The sequence below is a fragment of the Trichoderma gamsii genome, assembly GCF_001481775.2.
Source record: "Trichoderma gamsii strain T6085 chromosome Unknown Scaffold_2.2, whole genome shotgun sequence".
NCBI classification, from domain to species: Eukaryota; Fungi; Ascomycota; class Sordariomycetes; order Hypocreales; family Hypocreaceae; genus Trichoderma; species Trichoderma gamsii.
The window spans coordinates 165,418-188,255 of NW_020171339.1; the positions used below are offsets into that span (position 1 = coordinate 165,418).

The window sequence follows — 22,838 nt, forward strand, 5'->3', positions numbered from 1 at the left end:
GGTCTCAATGACGAGGGATTGTTCAAAACAAAAGGGAAATAACTATTACTTGGAGAGCCGAGGAGCGTCATGGAGTCTCTCATAATGAGCAAGCAAAGGGAAGGTCGGGGTCAGTTCAACTCGGCGTTTTGCTACCCTCTTGCGAACAAAGGATCGCCACACTTGACAAGACAATTTCAAGCAATTTAAGCTTAGAATGACAATCATTGGTACCCAATAGGGTCTACCTACCTAGTAGTTTGTGGAGTCTGCGCAAGTGTCTCTTGACTGAATTGCTCCATAGGTACATGTAGGTAGTTAATACGAGTGTGTTGCTTGCTTGCAACGTCAATAAGCTTTCATGGGGATTTACAGGTTGGCAAATATGTGGGCGGAATAGCTTTCACATGTAAGGTAAGACTGATCTGATAGTGTACGTGTAAGACAAAGGCGTGGAATGAAGAGCATGTCTGGTGTGAAAGTCAGCGTGCGCTGCGCTGGGGCTCTTCAGCATACAAAGAGCTAAAGGTATACGAACTCACACAAGCGGAAACAAACGTCACAAGACAAGACAAAGGTGCTTGAATATTCATCCAGCTCTGTGCTGTGCAGGGGGCAAAATGATAGGCTGGAGGCCCTCCATGCGTCCAAAATAGCAGCATTTTGGGCTCCAGCTATATGCTCATGAGCCTCCGATCGCCCACGGCACAGCCCAGCCCCCCTGGCTCCACCGCGTCAGCGCTCTGGCGCATGCCATGCCGTGGGCACTGACTTTACTGTTGAAAAGAATGGAAGCCCTGGAGTTGGATGTGCGCTGCGTGTTTCATCGCTGAGCCAGGCTGGCTGGGCGGTGCATGCAGCCACCCTTTGCTGGAGCTCGTATTTCACAGCTGTCTGCAACGCTGCATCTCTTTCTTGCAAGGCAGCGTTTTTGCGTCTCTCTTGTTTGCCTTCACCATCGCCTCGGTTCTCAGTTTCAGCCTGCCAAGCCGCGTCCATGTCTTTTGACGTCCCCCGCTGAGCTCCCGAGGCCTGAAACACCGGCATCCCAGCCCTGTGCCAAAGTGCCAAACAAAACTGACGAGTCCGGTCTGGTGGCAATTTGGCGATCTATTGCTGCACGAGCACAGACCTGCATCTCCGTATCCATATTAAACCACGCGGCGAGCTTGGCTTGGCAACCGGTACGAATCACACACAGCCTCGACTTGCTGCAATGCTTGGCTTTTTGATCGTATCCACTACGTAATCGCCCGTGTGCCAACCTTAACCACGACCGAGACATCGGTGCTATTTCACTTTTCTCTCCTCCATACCTTTCATACCTTTCGAACCTAGAAGAAGGCAGCTTCTGTTCTCCTCACGATACACCGATTCCCTGGAGATAGAAGGCGTTCGCTCATTACTGAAGCCGGCCCTTGATTTTGGCTTTTACCTTAATCTATCCCTCCTTAATCTCCTCTGTGCGTGGCGTTAGAGCCCGCGGGACAGCCCGTTCGCCATGGCAGCAAACAACTACTACTATGGCGACAACCATCAGCCTCAAAGCCACCAAACTCCCCCTTACTACGATCACACGCACGCGCCCTCCGCAGACTCGGACCTCCCGCAGGCGTACAACCCAGGCTACTCGGATCCTCATTACGGGAGCCCATACGGCGCTCCTGCAAACCACCAGGGCCAGACAGGTGCGTCGCCGTTTGATACCGTATTCGACGATCACGCATACCCAACGAACTCGAATCCAGGCCCGGGTGCGAGCGGCAGCGACATCTCCCAGCAAGGCTTCTACCACCAAGATACGAGCTACTATGGATCGAGGACGGAGAATATTCCGTTGCAAGACCACACGAGCAAATCCCCTGACATCAACGACCACATCTACGACGCGCCGGCCGAACAGTCAAATCAGAGGCGGGATAAGAGAGGCAAGGTTCGGGTTGGGGAGCTGGGCATGCTAGGCTCCAACAAGAAGCGCATCCCGTGGCTGGTTTACATCTTCTCGTTGGCGCAAGCTGCTGTTTTCATTGCCGAAGTGGTGCGCAATGGTAAGGGCAACACTCTTGATTCCGGAAATATAAAAAGCTTACGACTCTAACAATGTTGATTTTGATAGGTATATTGACGGGCTCTCCTATTATGATTAAGCCCCAGTTCAACCCCATGATCGGGCCATCGACGCAGGTTCTCATCAACATGGGCGCTCGATATGTGCCCTGCATGCACAACATCAAGGAAATTCAAGGCTCCACCATTGAGGTGCAGTTTCTTTGTCCCAACGCCACAAAGAGCACGCAATTCTGCCCCCTTTCGGAACTGTGTGGCTTCAGCGGCGATGTCCCCAACCCCAAGTTTGACGGCAACGCGAACCAATCGCCTGCTCCCAACCAGTGGTTCCGCTTCATCATTCCTATTTTCATGCATGCCGGACTTATCCACATCGGCTTCAATCTGCTTATGCAGCTCACCATCGGCAAAGAGATGGAAATTGCAATCGGCTCGATTCGATTTTTCCTCGTCTACATGAGCGCTGGCATCTTCGGTTTCGTCATGGGAGGAAACTACGCTGCCCCTGGTATAGCCTCCACAGGAGCTTCAGGCTCTCTGTTTGGAATCATTGCTCTTACTTTGATCGATCTGTTGTACTCGTGGAAGGACCGCCGAAGCCCCGTCAAAGACCTGTTGTTTATCATAATTGACATGGTCATCTCTTTCGTGCTTGGTCTGTTGCCTGGCTTGGACAACTTTTCCCACATTGGAGGATTCTTGATGGGTCTTGTCTTGGGTATCTGCCTTCTCCATTCTCCCAACTCGTTGCGACGTAGAATTGGTCCAGACCCCTTTTATTCGGCGGTGCCCGGGGCACAAGATCCGGATACTGTTCCCTTTTACAAAAACCCCGTTGGATTCTTCAAGGGAAGGAAGCCGTTGTGGTGGGCCTGGTGGCTCGTCCGAGCAGCCGCTCTCGTGGCCGTTATCGTTGTCTTTGTCGTTTTGATACACAACTTTTACAAGGTGGGAACCACTTGCAGTTGGTGCAAGTATCTTAGTTGTCTCGTGAGTTGTCCCTCATTGTCCTTTTGCTAATGCATGAGTATAAAGCTGACTTGTCTTAGCCTGTTAATGGTTGGTGCGATCTCGGAACCATCCAGGTACAATAAGAGATGGGGATCGATGTACGAAGTGAAAAGAGACCAGGGAAGAATACCGACATCTATAGTTATTAAGTAGGCAAAAAAAAGGGAAGACATCAATTGGCGAGGGGATTATTTACATCTTATACAGCGCTGGCGTTCAGGGGGCGAGGGAGAGATCACGGTTACAAGCAAGACAAAGACATTGGGGGTTAGATGATGGCACCATGGCATGTGCAACAAGCCTGCTTGCTGCCTTGCGGTTTGTATATAGAAACTTACTGTATCGTTTAGGTTAAACAGCTTCTATGGCAATTAGAAAGAAGTTGAACGGTGGAAAGCGTTGTTACCTGCCATTTGTTCTTTCAAAGAACAATAAACTTGTATGGTTTGAAGTGATGAAAATGCATCTGGCCACTTTTGCGTCACATCTCGGCAGACCATGCAACATGAAAGGCAGTTGTTTGCCCGCGCAGATTCCAAGTCACGCGACCTGTCACCTAACAAGCTTGCCAAGCTGCCTGATGTTGCGTCAACAGCTGGGGCGCGGCTAAATGCTCTACTTGTGATTCTTTGCCCGCTCTGCCTCTCTTTTCTCTCTCTTCTCTTCTTCTTTGTGCCTCGTAGTTTGCTCTGTTGATATGCTGATCCTCGCACAAGCGAACACTACTCGAATGAAATGAACGATGGGCTCTAGCTCAGGAATCACATAGCCGTGATATGACGGCACCAGGGATTTTATGATTTGAATTAAGGAAACAATCGCGATGCACTAGGTAAGAAAAGAAGTGGCACTTTAGCCACTTTCCTCGCTGCTATTTCATGATGAATGTTCTTCAAATGCATGGCTTAACTGAGTGATCCCGCAAGGAACATGTGTTGAGTAACAGAAATACATCTCTGATACGGCGGCTTGCTTTCTTTCTTTTTCTTAGCACTTCTGCCAGCTTCTATCAGATAATACTTGCCAATTGAGAATATAGGAAACGTGCAGATGAGGTCAACTTGTTGGCAGTGTGCCGCTCTAGTATTGCAGCATTGCCTCGATTTCTAAACCCTAAAACTACCTTCTTGCCCGCCCATGTGTCATCTGTAACGAATCACAGATTCTATAACTCTAGTCTCCCCTTATGATCTGTCGAGTATTTGCCTAGTAGTAGATACCTGGGATGGTCATACCTCGTAGTTTTGGAGTGCATGCTGCTCTGCACCGTAGATGAGGGGCTGCTGAAGATCTCCAGGTTTCTCAGCTGTGACTCCAGCTTTCTAGACTAGCTGTAGTATCCTACTATAATCATGCGATCTCATTGATCAACCAACTTATAATAGAGATTACAGTGTTTCTATCAAAGGCCATAGACCAAATCTAGCTGTGGTGGCGTTCTTTGTGTAGAATCTCTGCGCCCAAGTAGGGAAAAAGCTGATTCCTGTTCCTGGAGGGAGTTTAGTGGCGGGAGCCCCCGGAGAGCTGCTTAGTGGAATGCAGTGGCGAGAGCAACGCCAACTCACGTGCAAAACCCATTAAACAACAGGTGGGACTGTCACGTCACGGTCCAGCGGCGCGTATGTGCCGGCATCTGGAAATATTACCGTGTCGGCCGTGCAGCGGGAAATCCCACCTTTCTTTTCAACAACCGACAATTCGCTTCACAGAGATCTGGGACCTGTCTCATGACGAGAATTAGCTGGCCCCGATCTTGCTTGACACGCAATTTCTAGAGAAAGTACAGCGGAAAGAAGATCACCATGGCTCCTACGGCTGTTCCCCAGAAGCGAGTGCTGGGCGAGTCCCGCGACGGCCAGAATATATCGTCGCCATCGAACATCAAGAAACGAAAGACCGATGTGGATGAACCCGTACCGACACCTCGCTTCCTCAGCTCACAGAAACCTGCCGGAGCCAAGCTGGGAGCTGGCCAGCCCAAGAGCGCATTCGAATCCGAAGTTCTCGAGAAGCTCAGCCAAGACATATCAGAACGCAAGCAGAACAATACAGAAAAGGACCAGGCATGGGACCGGCCGCCGGTGACGGATTTTGTCCCCTCTCGAGACAGCCTCACCTTCCAGTCCATCGAGGCCGAGGAAGGCACCCTGAATGGCGGCAAGGTCACCGTGAAACTGTTCGGCGTGACGATGGAGGGGCACTCCGTCATGCTGCATGTCACCGACTTCAAGCACTACCTTTACGTGGCTGCGCCAATGTCCTTTCAGCCAAAGGACTGCGCTCTGTTCAAGGCATACCTCGAGACGCAGGTCGCTCAGCACCAGCCTGCGATCCACTCGGTCAGCTTGGCCATGAGAGAAGACATCTATCATTACCAGGGCAACGTGCAGAGTCCCTATCTCAAAATCACAGTGACGGACCCCAAATTTATAAATTCGGTGCGATCAACAATAGAGAAGGGCTTTGCCAATTGGAAAGGCATGTGGGGAGTTTTGGACGGTGGTCTGCGGACGTATGACAATATTCAATACGTGCTGCGATTCATGGTTGATTGCAAGGTAAGGATTGATTCTGGACCTACTACTAGAGTTTGCGGCTAACGTACTATTTAATCTAGATTCAAGGCATGTCGTGGGTGGAAGCCCCTGCTGGCAGCTACAGTTTAATCCCAGAACACAGCAAGCAATCCAACTGCCAGATTGAAGCCGAAATCAACTACGTCGATCTCATTGCCCACAAGCCAGAAGGAGAGTGGGCCAAGATGGCTCCTCTACGGATCCTATCCTTCGATATCGAGTGCGCTGGACGCAAAGGCATCTTCCCCGAGGCCGACATGGATCCGGTTATTCAGATTGCAAACGTCGTGACCAAGTACGGAGAGAAGAAGCCCTTTATCCGAAACGTCTTTTGCTTGGACACGACCAGCTCTATTGTGGCCACGCAAATTTTGGACTATGAAAAGGAAGAGAAGATGCTTCACGAGTGGCAGCAGTTTCTCATCCGGGTCGACCCAGATGTCATTACCGGATACAACATTTCCAACTTTGATTTTCCCTACCTTCTTGATCGTGCAAAGCACCTCAAGGTGCAAGGCTTCGAATACTGGTCGCGCATCCCCAGCAAGCCTTCCAGGGTGAAGGATACCAACTTTACAAGTAAACAAATCGGTAGCCGAGATACCAAAACTACAAATACCAATGGCAGATTACAGCTCGACATGCTGCAGTTAGTCCAGCGAGATCATCACCTGCGAAGTTACACCCTTAACTCTGTGTGCTCACAATTCTTGGGCGAGCAAAAGGAAGATGTGCACCACACCATGATTACAGAACTGTTCAACGGAACACCCGAGTCGCGCCGTCGTCTGGCGCTCTACTGTTTGAAGGACGCGTATCTTCCCCAGAGACTGATGGATAAGCTGTCTTGTATGGAAAACTATACAGAGATGGCCAGAGTCACGGGTGTTCCTTTCAACTTCTTGCTTTCACGTGGACAGCAGATCAAATTCGTGAGCCAGCTTTTCCGAAAGGCGCTGGAACAGAAGCTGGTCATCCCTAACATCGCCCCTCAGGGGACAGAAGCTCAGTACGAAGGTGCGACAGTTATTGAGCCGACACGAGGATACTACGACGTACCTATCGCTACGCTGGATTTTGCTTCTCTGTATCCAAGTATCATCCAGGCACACAACCTTTGCTACACGACCTTGTTAAGACCAGGAGACGCGGAGAGATTTAAGCTCGAAAAAGACGTGGACTACATCATCACTCCTAACGGAGATCAGTTTGTGACTGCCGCAAAGCGCAAGGGTCTGCTCGCGCAAATTCTTGAAGAATTGCTTTCTGCCAGAAAGCAGGCCAAGCGAGAGCTTGCCCAGGAAACGGATCCCTTCAAGAAAGCTGTGCTGAACGGTAGACAGCTGGCTTTAAAAGTCAGTGCCAACAGTGTCTACGGCTTGACGGGTGCAACAACAGGAAAGCTGCCTTGTCTCGCAATCGCAAGTAGCACGACCAGTTTCGGTCGTCAGATGATTGAGAAGACGAAACGAGAGGTGGAAGAGAGGTACAATATCGCAAACGGCTACGCCCACGATGCCCAAGTCATCTATGGTGATACCGATTCCGTGATGGTCAAATTTGGAACCAAAGATCTCGCAGAGGCGATGAAACTGGGCGAGGAAGCCTCCAAATTTGTGTCGGAGAAGTTTTTGAAACCAATCAAGCTGGAATTCGAAAAGGTCTACTTCCCGTATCTTCTCATCAACAAGAAGCGATATGCCGGCCTGTACTGGACAAGAACGGAGAAATACGACAAGATGGATACCAAGGGTTTGGAAACAGTGCGGCGTGACAACTGCTTGCTAGCGCAGACGGTAATTGAAAAAGTGCTGAGAATGATTCTTATTGACCGAGATGTCCAGGGTGCACAAGAGTAAGTAAAGTGTTGATTGTGTTTCGTGTTGTCAGATCACTAACAGAAAGAAAAGCTACGTCAAAAATACGATTGCAGATCTGCTGCAGAACAAGATTGACATGTCGAAACTGGTCATCACAAAGGCCCTGACCAAGGAGGATTATGCAGCCAAACAAGCTCACGTTGAGCTTGCACAGAGGATGAAGAAGCGTGACGCCGGCTCGGCTCCTGGTCTTGGCGATCGAGTGGCGTATGTCATGGTGAGGGGTGCGGCGGGAGCCAAAAACTTTGAAAAGTCGGAGGATCCAATCTACGTGCTGGAGAACAACGTGCCGATCGACACTAAATACTATTTGGACAACCAGTTAGCGAAGCCGCTTGGCCGTATCTTTGAGCCCATCCTGGGTGAGACAAAGGCCAAGTCTCTGCTAAATGGAGACCACACGCGTATCATCTCGGTGGCCGCCCCCACGGTGGGAGGTCTCATGAAGTTTGCCAAGAAGACGCAGACGTGCATGGGGTGCAAGAAGCCGCTCACAGGCCAGCACGAGAGCGCAGGCGCAGTTTGCAGCGACTGCGCGCCGCGTGTCGGAGAGCTGTACAACAAGACGCTGGATCGAGTATCAGACCTGGAAGTGCGGTTCGGACGGCTGTGGACGCAATGCCAGCGATGTCAGGGCAGCATGCACTGCGAGGTCATTTGCAGTAGCAAGGACTGCCCCATCTTTTATATGCGGATGAAGGCTAAGAAGGATTTGGAAGACGCGGGCAAGGAGCTTTCCAGATTCGATGCAGATCAAGCAGCTATTTGGTGAGAGATGGGGGTTAGGAGGCGAAAAGAGCGAGTGTGTGGGGACATGTACAATGATGCATGCAACCCTTTTTTCTGTTGATCTACTATTTTATCCTTGTCAAGCGAGGAGAGCTAACTTTGTTTTGCTATTTGTATTCATCATTGGATGTGTATGATGTATGCGTGGGATAATGCGATGCGAAAGGGTGCGGAAGAGAGGTCGGTAGTTGGTATGAGGGGCATGTTACAAAGTGCTTGGGATCGGTTGTGCATATCACAACTTTTGATTTATCATTTATTTAGTCGGAATAGCGTATCATTGAAGATAAAAGAAAGAAGAGCATTTAGGATCTAATTACGTCCCGATATTATGAGAGGAGATGTTGGAGTGATGTATGCATCGCCGAGAGAGGAGCGTATATACGTTCGGCGCTGATGCAACGCAGGGCCTAGGTTTGGCTTATTCCGAGGCCCAAAGCAGACAGCGCCGCTAATACTATTATGCGCAATTTCAGATGCTAGTCTCTGCTAGTAATTGCTGCGTCGCCTCCCGCGTTTGTCAGGCCAGTTGAAAGAATCTTGGCGTGGCGGTTTCCGTGCCACTCCGATACCGCACTTTGCAGGCTTGGAATCTTGTGTGTGGCCATTGTATTGGCGGTTTGATGTTGCTCGGTAAGGGTGAATTCGGGAGGCGAAGGGGACGATTTGCAGGGCGGGATGACGGGAGGAGTCGGAGAAAGGGAACCTGGAACTTTGAGAGTTTGTGATGCGCAATGTACCTAGATTGCGTGTATGTATGTAGGTTATTGTGAGGCTACATCGGGCCTATGTAGAGATTGGCTAAATGAAGCTTTTTAATACGATGATACTGAGGATATTTATGTTAGGATACGTAATCAAGAGAGATGATATTTAAAAAGCTAATCGAATAATATCAAGCCAAATTGAATTAAAAGCATTGAATGTTTGGAACTTTGATAAAGGCTCATTTGTATAGATAGGCACGACAGCATGTGCCAGTGGACAAAGTGTAATATGTGGTGGCGTCACCTACGATGCTGAGATAAGGCATTCTGCCACGTCGGCCTTTGTGTCCTCTGAATGGCTCAGACACGGCAAATTACACATGTCATGCCAAAATATAATGAATTACACAGCAGAGATACTGTACTACAGTACATAGACAATCTGAGTAGAAATAGCTCGTGTGCTCCCAATTCCCACAATGCCGGTTACGGCCGTCCGGGCAGCGGCCAGCAAAGCGCTGTGATTGGCCAATGGGCATTGCGCGAACGCAATTGTATCTTCAAACCGTTTGGAGGCGGATCTGGCCAATCACGGCGGACGGGGTCGCTCGGATAGGGACAATTGATAATGGAATTTCGGGCGCTAAAAGTTACAGGTTTCAAGCCGCAAGACACTTAGATATCGATGTCGGCCTTTTTGGGGGGGGCGTCTTGGTCTTTATTTGGTGGATCGATCGGTTTTTCTTTTTTTTTTTTTCTCTTTTAATTATCGATATGGTTTACTTGATGAGATCATGGCTTGGGATAGATAGGAAAGATATCAAGCCGCCACGCTGGCTAGGCTTAGTCCTGTATCCTCTTTCTCTGTGTACACTCCCTGTCTTCCCCCAGTTTGTTGCCTTGGTTGATTGCAAACCATATTTGTTCCGGCAATCGGTCCTTGTGCGTGTGTGAGACGCAGCTCTCGGCGCCTTTTTTTTCTGATTGAAATTAAATTGCTTTTTCCCAATATCGCGCGTGGGGCTTGTTTTGCCAGCCACGGTGAGCGATTACCGGCGAGGTGCATTAGCCTTTCCTGGATCTTTCTCGCATTCTGGCTGTAGCCTTTTTGGTGGTGGTGATGCCATCTCATCTAAGCAGCACCCCCCCGTGAGCGACTTTCGGAGCAAAAAAAGGAAGGCTTGGTGCTAGTAATTGAAGTAAAGTATCAAGCCATGGCTTAGATCTCTGGAGACGTAACGTCCCATGGGGGGCGTGTGTGGGATGGGCGGTCCTCCCGGTGGTTTTTATCTGTACTTTTCTGCTTTGCTTGCGTCGAGTTTCGCCGAGAGTGGAAAGTCTAGCCTGGGCTTGTTGATAGGCAACGCCCATGAGCAAACGTCTATATAGAGCAGCGTCTTTCCCAGATTTCCTTTCCTCGTTCTCTCTCTCTCTCTCTCTTACTTCTTTCATATCCATCTGTCGTGATTTGATTCATCTAGCTGTCGCTTTAATAGACCGCAGAGCCTGGACGGAACTATATCCTGCTAGATACCATCCATCACTTTAGACGACAGCAAGGTTCAGCAAGACACCATCGACAATGTCTAACCTTGCGAGCGAACCCGAATTCGAGCAGGCCTACAAGGGTGAGTGGTCACTGCACTTTCCAGAGCCTCAGTTGGTGCTATGTATATATGCCCAACGTTTTCAAAACTTCATGATGCTCTCTCTCTCTATATATAAACACACACAGACACATACATAGAGAGAGAGAGCATCGAGAGATTCTCGAAAATACAGTCAACACCCATCTTTTTCGCACATATACCAACTCACACCAAACAGAGCTGGCCAGCACCCTCGAAGACAGCACCCTCTTCAAGGAGCACCCCGAGTACCGCACCGCCCTCGAGGTCGTGTCAATCCCCGAGCGTGTGCTGCAGTTCCGCGTCACCTGGGAGGACGACAAGGGCGTGCTGCGCGTGAACCGAGGCTACCGAGTGCAGTTCAACTCGGCCCTGGGCCCGTACAAGGGTGGACTTCGGTTCCATCCCACTGTCAACTTGTCCATGTAAGAGGAATCTGAGGTTTTGATTTCCGTCTTGAAAACAGACAGCTGACAAAAGAATCTGTATAGTCTCAAGTTTCTCGGTTTTGAGCAAATCTTTAAGAATGCTCTGACTGGCCGTAAGAAATAACCACCCCTTTTCATGCTTCTTCTTGCCATGAAGATCTCTCGTGCCATCTTCATGGCAAGAAGAAGAAGAAGAAGAAGGTTAAGGACCTCTGAAGCTAACCATTATACAGTCAGCATGGGTGGTGGCAAGGGAGGCTCCGACTTCGACCCCAAGGGCAAGTCGGACAACGAGATCCGCCGCTTCTGCCAGGCCTTTATGCGCGAGCTGTCCCGCCACATCGGCGCCGACACGGACGTGCCCGCCGGCGACATTGGCGTGTCCGGCCGCGAGATTGGCTACATGTTCGGTGCCTATCGTCAGGCGCGCAACCGCTTCGAGGGCGTGCTCACCGGCAAGGGCCTGGGCTGGGCCGGCAGCCTGATCCGCCCCGAGGCCACGGGCTACGGGCTCGTCTACTACGTCGAGCACATGCTGCAGCACGCCGGCCAGGGCAGCCTCGCCGGCAAGCGCGTGGCCATCTCGGGCTCCGGCAACGTGGCCCAGTACGCGGCGCTCAAGTGCATCGAGCTGGGCGCCACCGTCGTGTCGCTGTCCGACTCCAAGGGCTCGCTGGTCGCCCCCGAGGACGGCGCCTTCACGCCGGAGCACATCACCGCCATTGCCGACCTCAAGACCCAGCGACGCCCGCTGACCGACTTCCACTACGCCGACAAGTTCAAGTACTACCACGGCGCCCGGCCCTGGGTCCACGTCGGCAAGGTGGACGTCGCGCTGCCGTCGGCGACGCAGAACGAGATCAACAAGGCCGAGGCCGAGACGCTCGTCGCCAACGGCGTGCTGGTCGTCGCCGAGGGCTCCAACATGGGCTGCACGCAGGAGGCCATCGACCTGTTCGAGGCCCAGCGCAAGGTGAACGGCCAAAAGTCCGTCTGGTACGCCCCCGGCAAGGCCGCCAACTGCGGCGGTGTCGCCGTCTCTGGCCTCGAGATGGCCCAGAACAGCCAGCGCCTCACCTGGACCGAGAAGGAGGTCGACGACAAGCTCAAGTGCATCATGAAGAGCGCGTTCCTGGCCGGTCTCGAGACGGCGCAAAAGTACGTCGCCTCCAAGGAGGGCGAGCTGCCCAGCTTGGTGGCCGGCAGCAACATTGCCGGCTTCGTCAAGGTCGCCGAGGCCATGCGTGACCAGGGTGACTGGTGGGCTTAAGTTGCTTGTTTCGACCTTTGAGCTTTTTTTCCTTTTGTGATACCTCTTCTTTTTTCCTCTCTTTGGTGTCTTTTAAGAGCAAAGGGACGTTTGGCGTTTTGGGGCCGGGACACGGCAAGGACTACAGTGATTGCATAGCATGGCATTGATATCGGCGGTTGAGATATCCACGATGGCGAAAAAAAAGTATTAGTGATAGTGATGATTGTGAAAATAAGACATCTATTATTGCAAATATTATGGGCCATATTCGTGAAGATTTGTAAAAAGCCAACCGACATTTCAACCAGTTGACGTAGATTGGTTTAGACAATATATCGTATATATAAACGTTTCACCTGACATTACAGTAGATGACGTAGACAATGACTGTTTTCTTCGTCTTTCAACCAAAGAGTTGTATTATACTGGGTATCGATATGAGACGTGCATCAAGCTACTTTCGTTACTCTCTAATTCCAATAAATCACTCTTCATCCGCAGATTCTCCTGCCAGGAGCTGTTCCTTTATCCGCTGGCTCGGCAGCCATCGGTCTTCCGGAATCCACCACCAGGAAAGCAGCGCAAAGATTGTCACGGCGCCCATAATCACCGGCGCATAGTTGAGTGTAGAGCCCGTAACGGGGAATTCATATGGCGAGTAGAGTACCGCGACCACCCATCCGTTCCACAGGACAGAAATCGCCTGAAAGGGCTTGCTCCAGCGGCCCAGGCTCCAGGCTGGCTTGGGGAAGGTCTTTGGCGTAAAGAAGAGCCGGCCAATGCAGATGAGCCCGTAGGCTGCGGCAGAGGGAACACCTGCGGCTGATACGAGCGATGTAAAGGCCACCGAGGAGGGCAGGATGGTGCAAGTAATGATGGATGAGACGACCCAGACGACGATGACGGCGTTGCGAGGCTGGCCGTCGACGACCTGAGAGACCCAGGAGGACCAGGGCAGGACTCCGTCTCGAGCTACGGCGAAGACGAGGCGTGAGGCGGCGAGGATAGCGATAGCAGTGTTCTATAAAAGTGTAAGCCGGTGAATGCGACGGGCATATAGAAAAGTAGGGGTCAAACATACAAACCATAGGGCGACGATGCAGACTATGTTCATTACAATGTGGCCACCCTTGCCCAGGAGGACAGCATATAGAGGCACAAATGGTTGAACGCTGCCGTAGGAGAAGAGAGTATCTGGATCAGGCTGTTGCAGAGATGGTCAGATTGGTTTGATTTACTGTATAATAACAATTCCGGTCCTTACAGTGCAGAAGAGGAAGAGGATAACGACGACGAAGCCTCCAATCCCGCTGACTACGGTACTCCAGAAGATGCCTCGAGCCGCAGTTACGCTGGCGTTGCGCGTTTCTTCGGCGACGTGGCCTGACGCATCGAAGCCGATGAGGATACCGGCCGTCGCAAGGTAAGAGAGGCACCAGTTCCAGCCAGGAGAGGCGCCGGTACCATTGTAGGTGGTCATGAAGGCATCGTGGGCAGAGCGGAAACCGATGGTCTGGGCGGTGCCGATGGGGAGCCAGATCATGTTGAGGAGGAAGTCGAGGATGACAGAACCAGTTGAGAGATAGAAGATCCATTTAAAGTATTTTGCTGTTGAAAGGTGTTAGTTGAGGCAGGGAAGAAGTGATGGGGTGGGATGCAACAACATACGAGGAAGAAGATTCCATAACGCTGCTAGGCCAAGCAGGACTTCGGTGCAAATCCACTGCACGGCACGGAACTTGACGTCTGAAGGGTCCGAGGGGAAATCAAGATCGAAGACGACAGTTTCCTATCAAGTTTGTCAGTCGGACTGACCAAGAAGTCGTTGGTTGAATGAAGAGATTGATTCCAAGACGTACAGACAGCATGTAGTTGACAGCACCTTGCGTGTTACCTGTAGGGTTCGAGAATCTGGGTCAGTCTGCTGAATTCATTCTTTCGTCTTGAGTAAAACAGTAAAACATACTCGCACAGAATGTCGTCCAGGCAGTTGTGCTCCACCACGCCACGACATAGCCAAAGAGCCTTCCGTACTTTGGTCCGCCTGCCTCAGCCGCCCAGAGGTAGATTGATCCAGCAAGCGGCAGCGATGAGCAGATTTCAGCAATGACGGCGGCACTGATGAATGTGAAGACGCAGGTGACTATGAAACTTGTCCTGTTGGGGTATATCATGAGCAAGGAGGCACAAAGACAACCAACTCATCGTGATGAGTGGGAGATGGGGCCTCACCAGTAGGCGAGATTGCCGCCGGCAGCAATGCCGGTTGAAAAGGTAACTCGAACACCGCCGATGAAGTAAAGAGCGGCTGTGTTGTTGTATGTCTGTTAGTATCTCGTCTCGTCAAGTGCTGGGGGTGGCGATACTCACCAAAGGTCGTCGAAAAGTTGTGAAACAAGTTGAAGGTTCTGTGAAGCACCTACAACAAATTGTTAGGATTTTTCACTTTTCCCAGAGTGAGAGAGCAATATTCCCTCAACGTACAGGCTTGTATCCGAGTTTTGTCTATCCTTGTAGTGTAAGCCAAGATGAATTAAGCCAATCGTTTGAGATTTTTTCATGCAGCATCTTACCAGTACTCGTTGATCTGCGGTCTCTTCGACAATGTCTTCGACGTCTTGCGATTTGGAACCAGTAGATGCATCCTGTAGCACAGGAGAGGGCGCTTCTTCTATCATTTTGAAATCAAGTCGTGTTTAAATGTTTTTGTGTCTCGGTTTTGTAACAGCTGAATAAAAATGAAAAGAGAAAAACGAGATTAAGAATTGCCTGAGAGCTGGGACGGAGAATGAAGAGTGTTGGTTGGCTACCAAATCCTAATCCTAGCTCAGAAAAAAATAGCTCGCTATCACAGCAGGTGACAATGAAATATGGGAAATGAAAGAAGCTTAGTGTTATCACGCCCTGTCCGTCACCCGTTTGATTAACGTATGACAGCCGCCAATTCTTGTCAAGGACGGACTACTAGTGAGCAACAAACAGTTCGTATCCCGAGAGACTCCACAGCGTCGAAAAGATGGATTTTATCATTGTGCAGTAAGAGGATCTTGGGAGATTCTTGTCCGTTTTGCTCTCTCGCCTCGACCCACAATTTCCCATTGCATACGATTAGACGATTGAACTTTATTTGGCGACTTTTCTGCGGGCTTAGAGAGGGGGCCTCGATTTAGCACGCAATTGCCAGGCTATTGTGCTGCCTTTTCACCTCGGTTAAGCCACATGATTTCGGTGGCAATCTTGGACAAGTCTACTTGAGATAAGCTTAAGGCACAGGCAATTAGATAGACTTCCCTAGCTGCGTCGCGAGTTGCTTACATGTAGGGTATGGTGCAGCGAATTCCAGAAGCTTTAGGGTAGCAACACAGTTATAGGCGGGGAAAAAACACTACAACTGGGAGATATCGTCGACCCTGAAGAGTGGGAGGATACGCCTTTTGCTAAGCAGATCAAGCGGCCCGTATGGGTTTACGAGATGAGCCGCTTGCTATCTCTTGTATGACAATAGAGATAGACAATAATCATCAATACTAACCGAAGGCGTTTTTATATCATGTCTTAAGACATGCATATATATATATTCCTATCATCAAGAGTGAGAAGGCTGAAGCAAAGAGCTTGCGCACTGTGTTTTGAGACAGAAATCGCTGTAGTCGACTAATTGCGGTTGACTATAACAGCTTCTGTCTTAAAACAATTTTCGATAATCACATTAAGCTCGAATGCGGCTACGGTGCTAGGGCAGTCTACATTAGCTGCTTCTTACGTGCAATAAGTTTCTCATGCGTTTAATAGCTAAACAGACCGTTTGAAACGTCCCACAGGCGCCGCAAAAAGTCTATAATCATGCGCTAAACCTGTTGAACACTTTGTTTGAATCAGCTAGCAAAGCAGGTTTCAATTTCATCAAAACACTACATGAATGAAGGAACAAATGGTACATTTATTCTATTCTGAAACTTCATACTCGCATTATATTTTCTGCGTTACTGAAAGATGATCAAATTTCGTGTATAAATCAAAACTCTTGTCTCAAAGACGAAACATTACCCAAACTTTACTTGACTGTCATAAACAATTGGTATATATCCCTTTCTTCCCTCTTCACAACTCCCAACGCCATCAATTCTTTCCTTTCTTCTCGCTCGAAGAGGCCGGCTGTCCGGGTATCAGCACCAGCCACAGTGTCTGCGTCTTCAGCTGCAGGTTCGCCATCTCATCAATCTCCAGCCCAGCAATCAGCGGCTCCAGCGCTCTCATCTGTCCCGCAGCGTCAACCCCTTTTGTCTCCCACGCCCTGCTTAAAAAGCTGTCCAATGGCTGGCCCAAAAGATGAGCCAAGCCCGCCGAATCAAACAAGTGGGCGTGTAAGCCGCGCCTGTGAAGCCACTCTTCGTTTGCAACGGCCGCATATGTCGCCGCTCTGTCTTGGGGGGTTTTCGGCTTCTTGGTCACGGCGCCAATGGCCGAGCCGGGGAGCGACAGCGTGGTGCCGACGATGCCAAAGGCCGTCGAGATGGGCAGCGAAATGGAGCCTCCGATGAGGCCCACGGCGGCGCCGATGATGTTTCCCCGTTTGGCGTCCCGCGTGACGTTTTTGCCTATGGACTTGGCTTGGGCGATGACGTTCTTGCCCAGGTTTTTGGGGTTCTCGCCAATGTGCGCAGCTACATCGGTGGCATGTGACAGCGCACGGTCTGATATCTTGGCCGTCAAGAAGGCAGAGATGGTGTTGAGAAAGGAGCGCCAGGTCTGCTCGGTGATGCCGTAGCTAAGCAGTACAGGGGCATATGCTGGGAGGAACGCCGCGTCCGGACTCGGGCTGACTTGAGGAAAGGCGATGGGTCGTGGAGCGGCTTGTGAACTGCTGGAGGCCCCAATGTTGTCGTAGACGGGAGGACTGGCATCTTCCGCGGAGCCGTCTTTGCTGTACTTGGGGAAGTTGAATGGCGAGGTGACGGTTGGGACGAGGGCTGAGCCTGATGCTGGTGCCTGTAGCGTTGATGCTGATGCTGATAGTGACAGCGAGTGTGACGCTGAAGCTGAGGCTGAAGCTGAGGCCGATGGCTCAAGATGCGACTCTTGATATGCTGGCGGTTGTGATGCTTCAAAAGGAATCACCTCTTGGGGCAGATCTGGTGCAAATGCACTGCTTGTGGCATCGCTGTTGTTGCTGCCCTTGGCCTGTTTGTTATCTGAGCCGCTCCCACTGCCTTTCTCCATGGCTGGTGATGAATCAATCTGGTTTTTTTCCGATCAACGATGACTATGTCGCAATTCAATTGGGATTCTTCACCGCGATTATACAGATTCCACCGTCGAGAGAGTGTATTGCGGTCTGCTATATCACGTCATAAAAGCGTCGCGATACAAGGCAGTATAAATACAGCGTGTTGCTGGACTACGAGCTAGGGTAGCACTTGCGTAGCTCTAGCGGCTGCGCCACGGATGCCTCGCGGGAAAATGTCGGCTCATGCCGTCTAGCCCACATTGTTTCGTTTTCGGTTGAGTTTTCAGCCTTGAAGGATTGGCATCCTGAAGGCTGAGAGCCTGCTAGGGAATGCTTCAGATTGCGCGGCCATTCTGGTCCTGGATAGCGGTTTGCGGCGCGGGGGGAGCTGACGTTGAATGGAGTGGCTTTTGTAGAGGCCCGAGTCATGGATGTTTCGCGAATGAAGCGTCATCGATACCGAATATTTGCCTGTCAGCATTCATCTTGGCGTGCTGCACTCGGCGCATGGTTCCTTCACGTTAGTACATGAACAGCAATGCGAACAGCAATACCTGTCTGTAAAGGATGTTCATACCGTCCTGCTATAGACTGCTTGCAAGGAGCAGCCTTTGTTATATACTGCCTGGTGGGGCGACCATTATTTCTCCAACCTGGTCCTGTTCCCGCACTAACACAGCAGCTTGTATGGCAACACTAGGTATCGTGCAGATGGCAGTACTTGCACTCTACTGCCCTTCATTGCTGGTGGCTAGCACTTGGTATCTAGATATATACCAGGTACTGCGATAATTGTTCCGATAAAATGCCCAAGTACCTATTCTGGAATTACCAAGTATTACAGATGCAAGCTGCGTGTACCTCCAATAGTAGAGTCCCCACTCACCGAATACACTATTCCCGTATAGGAATTTGCATCTCAGCGTCCGGCTTACTATTGGCCACCCCCGGATCATCCAACGTCTGTCCATCCCGGCAGCTTCAACTCCCCTCCGTCGCCCCCGTGAATGTCTCTCGAGCAATACTCTCGGGAGCTTTTACCCCAAAGATGAATATGCGCTTCTAATTGGACAGAGTCTACTCTCCTGATATCCCCAATACTTGAGACAATCAGCCTTGACCCCGTCCTGCCTCCGTTATATCCACTCTCTATACACTAGGTCCGAGGTTACTTTTCCCATCTCCCCTATTATTAAGATAGAAAACGAATCTAGTCATGGCCATGGTCGGGGAATTCAACGACGATGAAGATGGCCGTTGGACTGATAGTGGCTCGTTGAACCATCCCATCATCAACTCCAAGCCCCTAACTGTTCTGCCATCACGTTCTCGTCCTAATCGCTCCTCAACCGCCGCCTCCGCCAGAACCGCAGCCACCACCATACCGAGGACGCCAGTAGTTAACCTTCAATTCATCAACACAGCTTATCCCGGCGATTCCACAACGGCAAAGCGCATCAGCCAGATCCGATCTCATGTAGCCAAGGACTCCCACGCCCGCCGCCGCCAACGCAAGGCTGCCCAAGCAGGGGCAAGTACTGCCACCACCAGTAGCAGCAAGGGGAACAATAACATCATTCTCTATTCATCAGCATCTTCCTCGCCGCCCTATGTATTAGCTGCGGACGATGCCGCCCAAACCGACGAATCATACTCCACTTCTGCGAGTCCAGATGGCCTGCAACACCCACACCAGGCCTGGCATTCATCTACAAATACCGGATTGGGACACAAGGGGTTTCGGAGAATTGCCCCGAAAGAAGGCGCTATGGTGCCGAGGGTGGCTTCGCCTGGCCCGAGGCAGATGATTGGCGACACGATGAAAGATGCGTGGAACGGACAATTTGCCTGGGAGCTGTCAGTTGAGGATTACGGCATCTTTAATTACTGTAAGTCGACGTGTCTTCTCCCATCTTTGTAAAGGCACATGTATTACCTACTGGTACTCTTACGGGAATCTCCTACCTCATCTCTTCCTCCCATCTTGTGCGGATCTTGCCGATCATACTTAGCTGCAGAGTGCCCGAGGAGTGTACTTTGGCTGCTAGGACATGTATACTACAGCGATTGTATGCACAAGCAGGGGGACCTGTACCTCTTTTCACATACCACTATTGATCCGACGCAATCACCATGTGCACATTCTGTCCTTGTCCATACTAATCGCCGCCACCAGATCTGGAATGGGTCCTCAAGTATGGCTATGCGGCTTGCTTCCCTCCCGGCCAGGGCATCCTCGTAGAGAAGCGCCTGAGGTCGACCTACGTCCCCTTTGCCATGAGAAACGCTGGTCTTCTAACTCTGATTCTATACGTCGCCTACCACCGGCGCGCCATGAACACAGATGACCTGGACGAGGCAATCAAATGTAACCGCATGGTGGAGCGCTATCGGTTGGCTTGTATAGAGTGGATCAGGCATGCCGTCTCTGTGGAGAAGAGGCCGTCTATCGAGACTGTGGCCATGGCCCTGATACTGAGCTCAGAGGCGGTAAGCCTTTCTTTTTTTTTCTCTTCTTCTTTGTCTTTTCTTTTGTCCTTGTTTTTGAAATGTCACTGCATAGCAGCAGCTAATCCTTTCCCCGTCTCGTAGTTCTTTGAAGCCAACCTCGACACATCGCTCACCCATGCCCAAGCTGCGAGAACCATGGTGTCGGCAAGGGGCGGCCTCGAGTCGTTTGGCAAAACGGGCATCGATGGCCTCATCGGCTTTCTGCTAAGAACATCTGTGTATTGCGGCAACTACTTTTACGTTCCGGGGTGCGCTCCTGTTCCCGTTCCTCTCCCTGCAGAGTAAGGATTAAAAGGCAAAGTATTGTTCAATTGAAACTTGCATCAGATTGTAATATGTACCTATATGCTTGTATCTAGGCTTCGAGGCGTTATACATGGCGTTTTAAAATTATATACAGGAATTTGCTTCACATCACGTCATGCTATCTTCGTATGTATGCTTGATATCGTTTTGCCCTCTGCTCTTCCTTCGCCGGGGTATCAAATCATGCTCAAAATCTCCCCTGACTCGTACCCCCATTCTGCCTCCAGGTCTTTTAGCCGCCAAATGGCGCCCCATCCCGTTGTCCTATCGATAATCTTGAATATCCTCGCAACTTCCAGATGCTCTCTCGGATGCGTCAGCAGCCTGCCCGCAATGTACAGCGGCTGAATGGCATTTATGAGATTGCCGCGGTGCGGATTCGTCCACGAGATACCGCAGACCCTCTGCGCGTGCCAGATGGCCGAGTATTCGAGCGTGTTGGGCAGCGCCTCGCCTGGCGGCCGCATCTCCAGCATGACGATGCACGCCGCGTGGTAGAGCTGGTTGCTGGAAATGGCCGCCCAGTGGGCAAACAGGATCACGGGGAAGATCTGGTTCTCGCTCGGCTCCGTCGTCATGATGGGCAGCAGGCACTTGGGCCGCGTGTCACGCCAGAACTGCAGCTCCGACCACAGCCGATGCCAGCGGTCGACGAGGGGCCGGTCGTCGGACTCGTCGGCCTCACCGAGCTCGAGCAGCCTCACCTGGCGGTACGTGAGGTCGCAGGCCTTTGCGCAGAGATAGACGGCCCAGTTGGCGTGCATGTCGGGCGTCTCGCGGCCCTTTTGGTAGAAGATGCTCTTGACAAAGTCCTCGGCCTGGGCCCGCGTGGTGCCGATGCCCTCGGGCACGGCCGGCACCCACTTGTCGAGGCTCAGCACCGTGCTCTCGGCGCCGCCTGAGATGATGGCGCCGCAGAGCTCCATGCGCGCGTAGCACCAGAAGACGGCCTGCAGGAGGCCCCCCGAGAAGCCGGTGACTTCGTAAAAGGCAAAGAGTGAAGCGCAGCCCTCGATGTGGCGTCGCCAGTTGCGGGGGCTGCCGGACATGAGCTCGAGGACGGCGAGGATGCAGGCCGTGACGAGCATGTTGGGATCCTTGGCCTGCAGCCCTGGAGCCAGCAGCCTGATGCTCTCTTGGTACAGCTCGAGGCTGTCGTAGCTCTTTTCTAGACACGCCTTTCTCTCCATCTGCCGTGCTGAAAAGGCGAGCACTGCGTAGAACAGGCCGGGCGAGCTCTGAGCCAATAGGGGCACCTGGATGCCAAAGTGCCGTGCCTCATCAAACTTGTCCAGGTACGGCGAGCATTCAATGACCCAGTTCTTGAGGTACTTGACCAGCCTCATCTTGGGTATCGAGACTCTTGAGAAGTCGAGGCTTTTTGACGACGGCACGGGGGTCCGTTCAGGGTCATCGGCCTCATCAGACGCCGGCTCAGGCGTTGCGCTCTTGCTGGGGTCGAGACTTACGCCTGCAAACAACAGGCCTCGCAGCTCCTCTTGAAGCTCGATATATCTGGGATTGGCGGCGTATTCATCAAAGGGCGAGAGCGAGGTCGGGGACATGAAGGCGTCCCCGTCAACCTGGCTAGCATTGGGGTCGTCCATTATCATCAGCCATGGGAAACTGAACAGCGCTGTCTGTGCTTGCCGGATCTACACTGCCAAAAAACCTGGTCTGATATCGAGCCGGTCCCTGGTTTCAATTTTTTTTTGTTAAACACAAGAGATCGATCTCTGCTCTGGCCGAAGACAAAAAGGACCCGCCGCTAAGCAGCATGCATGGCAATTGTAGTACTAGTAGTAATAGTATTAGACGAAACTATTGCTGATCCCACCTCGTATCACTTTAATTTCGAAAAACAATAGATTCAGAGAGGAAATCTCTGGCTCTCCGCGTGAAAAGAAAAATTTGGGGAAATTCGGGGGAATCGCTCAAGTGGAACCGACAAAGAGATGCCCGCTCTATGCATTGATTGCATCTGGGCCTTGCTTGATCGATCAACTTTCTCCGCATCTGCAGCAACAAATCCGGGACGCCACCGCCGTGAGGACGGAAAACCAGCATCAACGCGGTTTAGCTCAATTTCCCCGGCCAAACACTAATCAGCAAGGGAACAAGGAAGAAAAGTCATACGAAAGAGAACTGCTCGTATGTTTTACGTGTTTAGTCGGCGGCCGGCACATGACAGCCCGAGTCAGTCAACCCATCCTTGTCAGCACATGGCAAAAGAAGCCGTCAGTAGAGCCAAGCCAAGTCGAAGAGAAGAGCGCCGCGTGTAGGCTACATTGCCGCAAACAGGATAGACTGCCCCGGTGGAGAAACGGCGTCCTTTAGCCGCCTTACAGGAGGGTATCCAAGTCAAAGAATGAGAGAATCGATACGCGGACAACAGCCGAGGGCGTCGTGGAGGCCAATCGGGTCCTTTTTCGGTACTCGCTGTGGCGGTGATGCTATTCCCAAAGCAGGGGGCAGAG

At 51.3% G+C, this 22,838-nt stretch overlaps 8 protein-coding genes across 8 annotated transcripts; 4 read left to right on the forward strand and 4 right to left on the reverse strand.

Annotated features, from left to right (window-relative positions):
* Window positions 1–338: 338 nt before the first annotated feature.
* On the reverse strand, window positions 339–572 carry TGAM01_v200604 (hypothetical protein; the record flags this gene model as incomplete). Its single annotated transcript, XM_024548588.1, has 2 exons — window positions 339–449; window positions 522–572. 2 exons carry the CDS (start codon window positions 570–572, stop codon window positions 339–341), a joined length of 162 nt encoding a protein of 53 aa, XP_024406599.1.
* A 908-nt stretch (window positions 573–1,480) lies between these two features.
* TGAM01_v200605 (hypothetical protein) lies at window positions 1,481–3,140 on the forward strand (the record flags this gene model as incomplete). Its single annotated transcript, XM_018808213.1, has 3 exons — window positions 1,481–2,027; window positions 2,096–3,036; window positions 3,096–3,140. The coding sequence occupies 3 exons, from the start codon at window positions 1,481–1,483 to the stop codon at window positions 3,138–3,140; spliced, it is 1,533 nt and encodes a 510-aa protein (XP_018658613.1).
* A 1,719-nt stretch (window positions 3,141–4,859) lies between these two features.
* Window positions 4,860–8,285, forward strand: TGAM01_v200606 (DNA polymerase delta subunit 1; the record flags this gene model as incomplete). Its single annotated transcript, XM_018808214.1, has 3 exons — window positions 4,860–5,615; window positions 5,675–7,488; window positions 7,544–8,285. 3 exons carry the CDS (start codon window positions 4,860–4,862, stop codon window positions 8,283–8,285), a joined length of 3,312 nt encoding a protein of 1,103 aa, XP_018658614.1.
* Window positions 8,286–10,591: 2,306 nt separating this feature from the next.
* TGAM01_v200607 (glutamate/Leucine/Phenylalanine/Valine dehydrogenase) lies at window positions 10,592–12,335 on the forward strand (the record flags this gene model as incomplete). The annotated part of the gene is made up of 4 exons (XM_018808215.1): window positions 10,592–10,637; window positions 10,837–11,062; window positions 11,129–11,178; window positions 11,299–12,335. The coding sequence occupies 4 exons, from the start codon at window positions 10,592–10,594 to the stop codon at window positions 12,333–12,335; spliced, it is 1,359 nt and encodes a 452-aa protein (XP_018658615.1).
* A 466-nt stretch (window positions 12,336–12,801) lies between these two features.
* On the reverse strand, window positions 12,802–14,995 carry TGAM01_v200608 (hypothetical protein; the record flags this gene model as incomplete). The annotated part of the gene is made up of 10 exons (XM_018808216.1): window positions 12,802–13,338; window positions 13,399–13,521; window positions 13,582–13,925; window positions 13,986–14,106; window positions 14,177–14,211; window positions 14,284–14,474; window positions 14,550–14,625; window positions 14,688–14,736; window positions 14,802–14,822; window positions 14,891–14,995. 10 exons carry the CDS (start codon window positions 14,993–14,995, stop codon window positions 12,802–12,804), a joined length of 1,602 nt encoding a protein of 533 aa, XP_018658616.1.
* Window positions 14,996–16,436: 1,441 nt separating this feature from the next.
* On the reverse strand, window positions 16,437–17,537 carry TGAM01_v200609 (hypothetical protein; the record flags this gene model as incomplete). Its single annotated transcript, XM_018808217.1, has 1 exon — window positions 16,437–17,537. One exon carries the CDS (start codon window positions 17,535–17,537, stop codon window positions 16,437–16,439), a length of 1,101 nt encoding a protein of 366 aa, XP_018658617.1.
* A 1,223-nt stretch (window positions 17,538–18,760) lies between these two features.
* TGAM01_v200610 (hypothetical protein) lies at window positions 18,761–20,340 on the forward strand (the record flags this gene model as incomplete). Its single annotated transcript, XM_018808218.1, has 3 exons — window positions 18,761–19,433; window positions 19,721–20,034; window positions 20,137–20,340. The coding sequence occupies 3 exons, from the start codon at window positions 18,761–18,763 to the stop codon at window positions 20,338–20,340; spliced, it is 1,191 nt and encodes a 396-aa protein (XP_018658618.1).
* A 197-nt stretch (window positions 20,341–20,537) lies between these two features.
* On the reverse strand, window positions 20,538–21,968 carry TGAM01_v200611 (C6 zinc finger domain-containing protein; the record flags this gene model as incomplete). The annotated part of the gene is made up of 1 exon (XM_018808219.1): window positions 20,538–21,968. One exon carries the CDS (start codon window positions 21,966–21,968, stop codon window positions 20,538–20,540), a length of 1,431 nt encoding a protein of 476 aa, XP_018658619.1.
* Window positions 21,969–22,838: the final 870 nt, after the last annotated feature.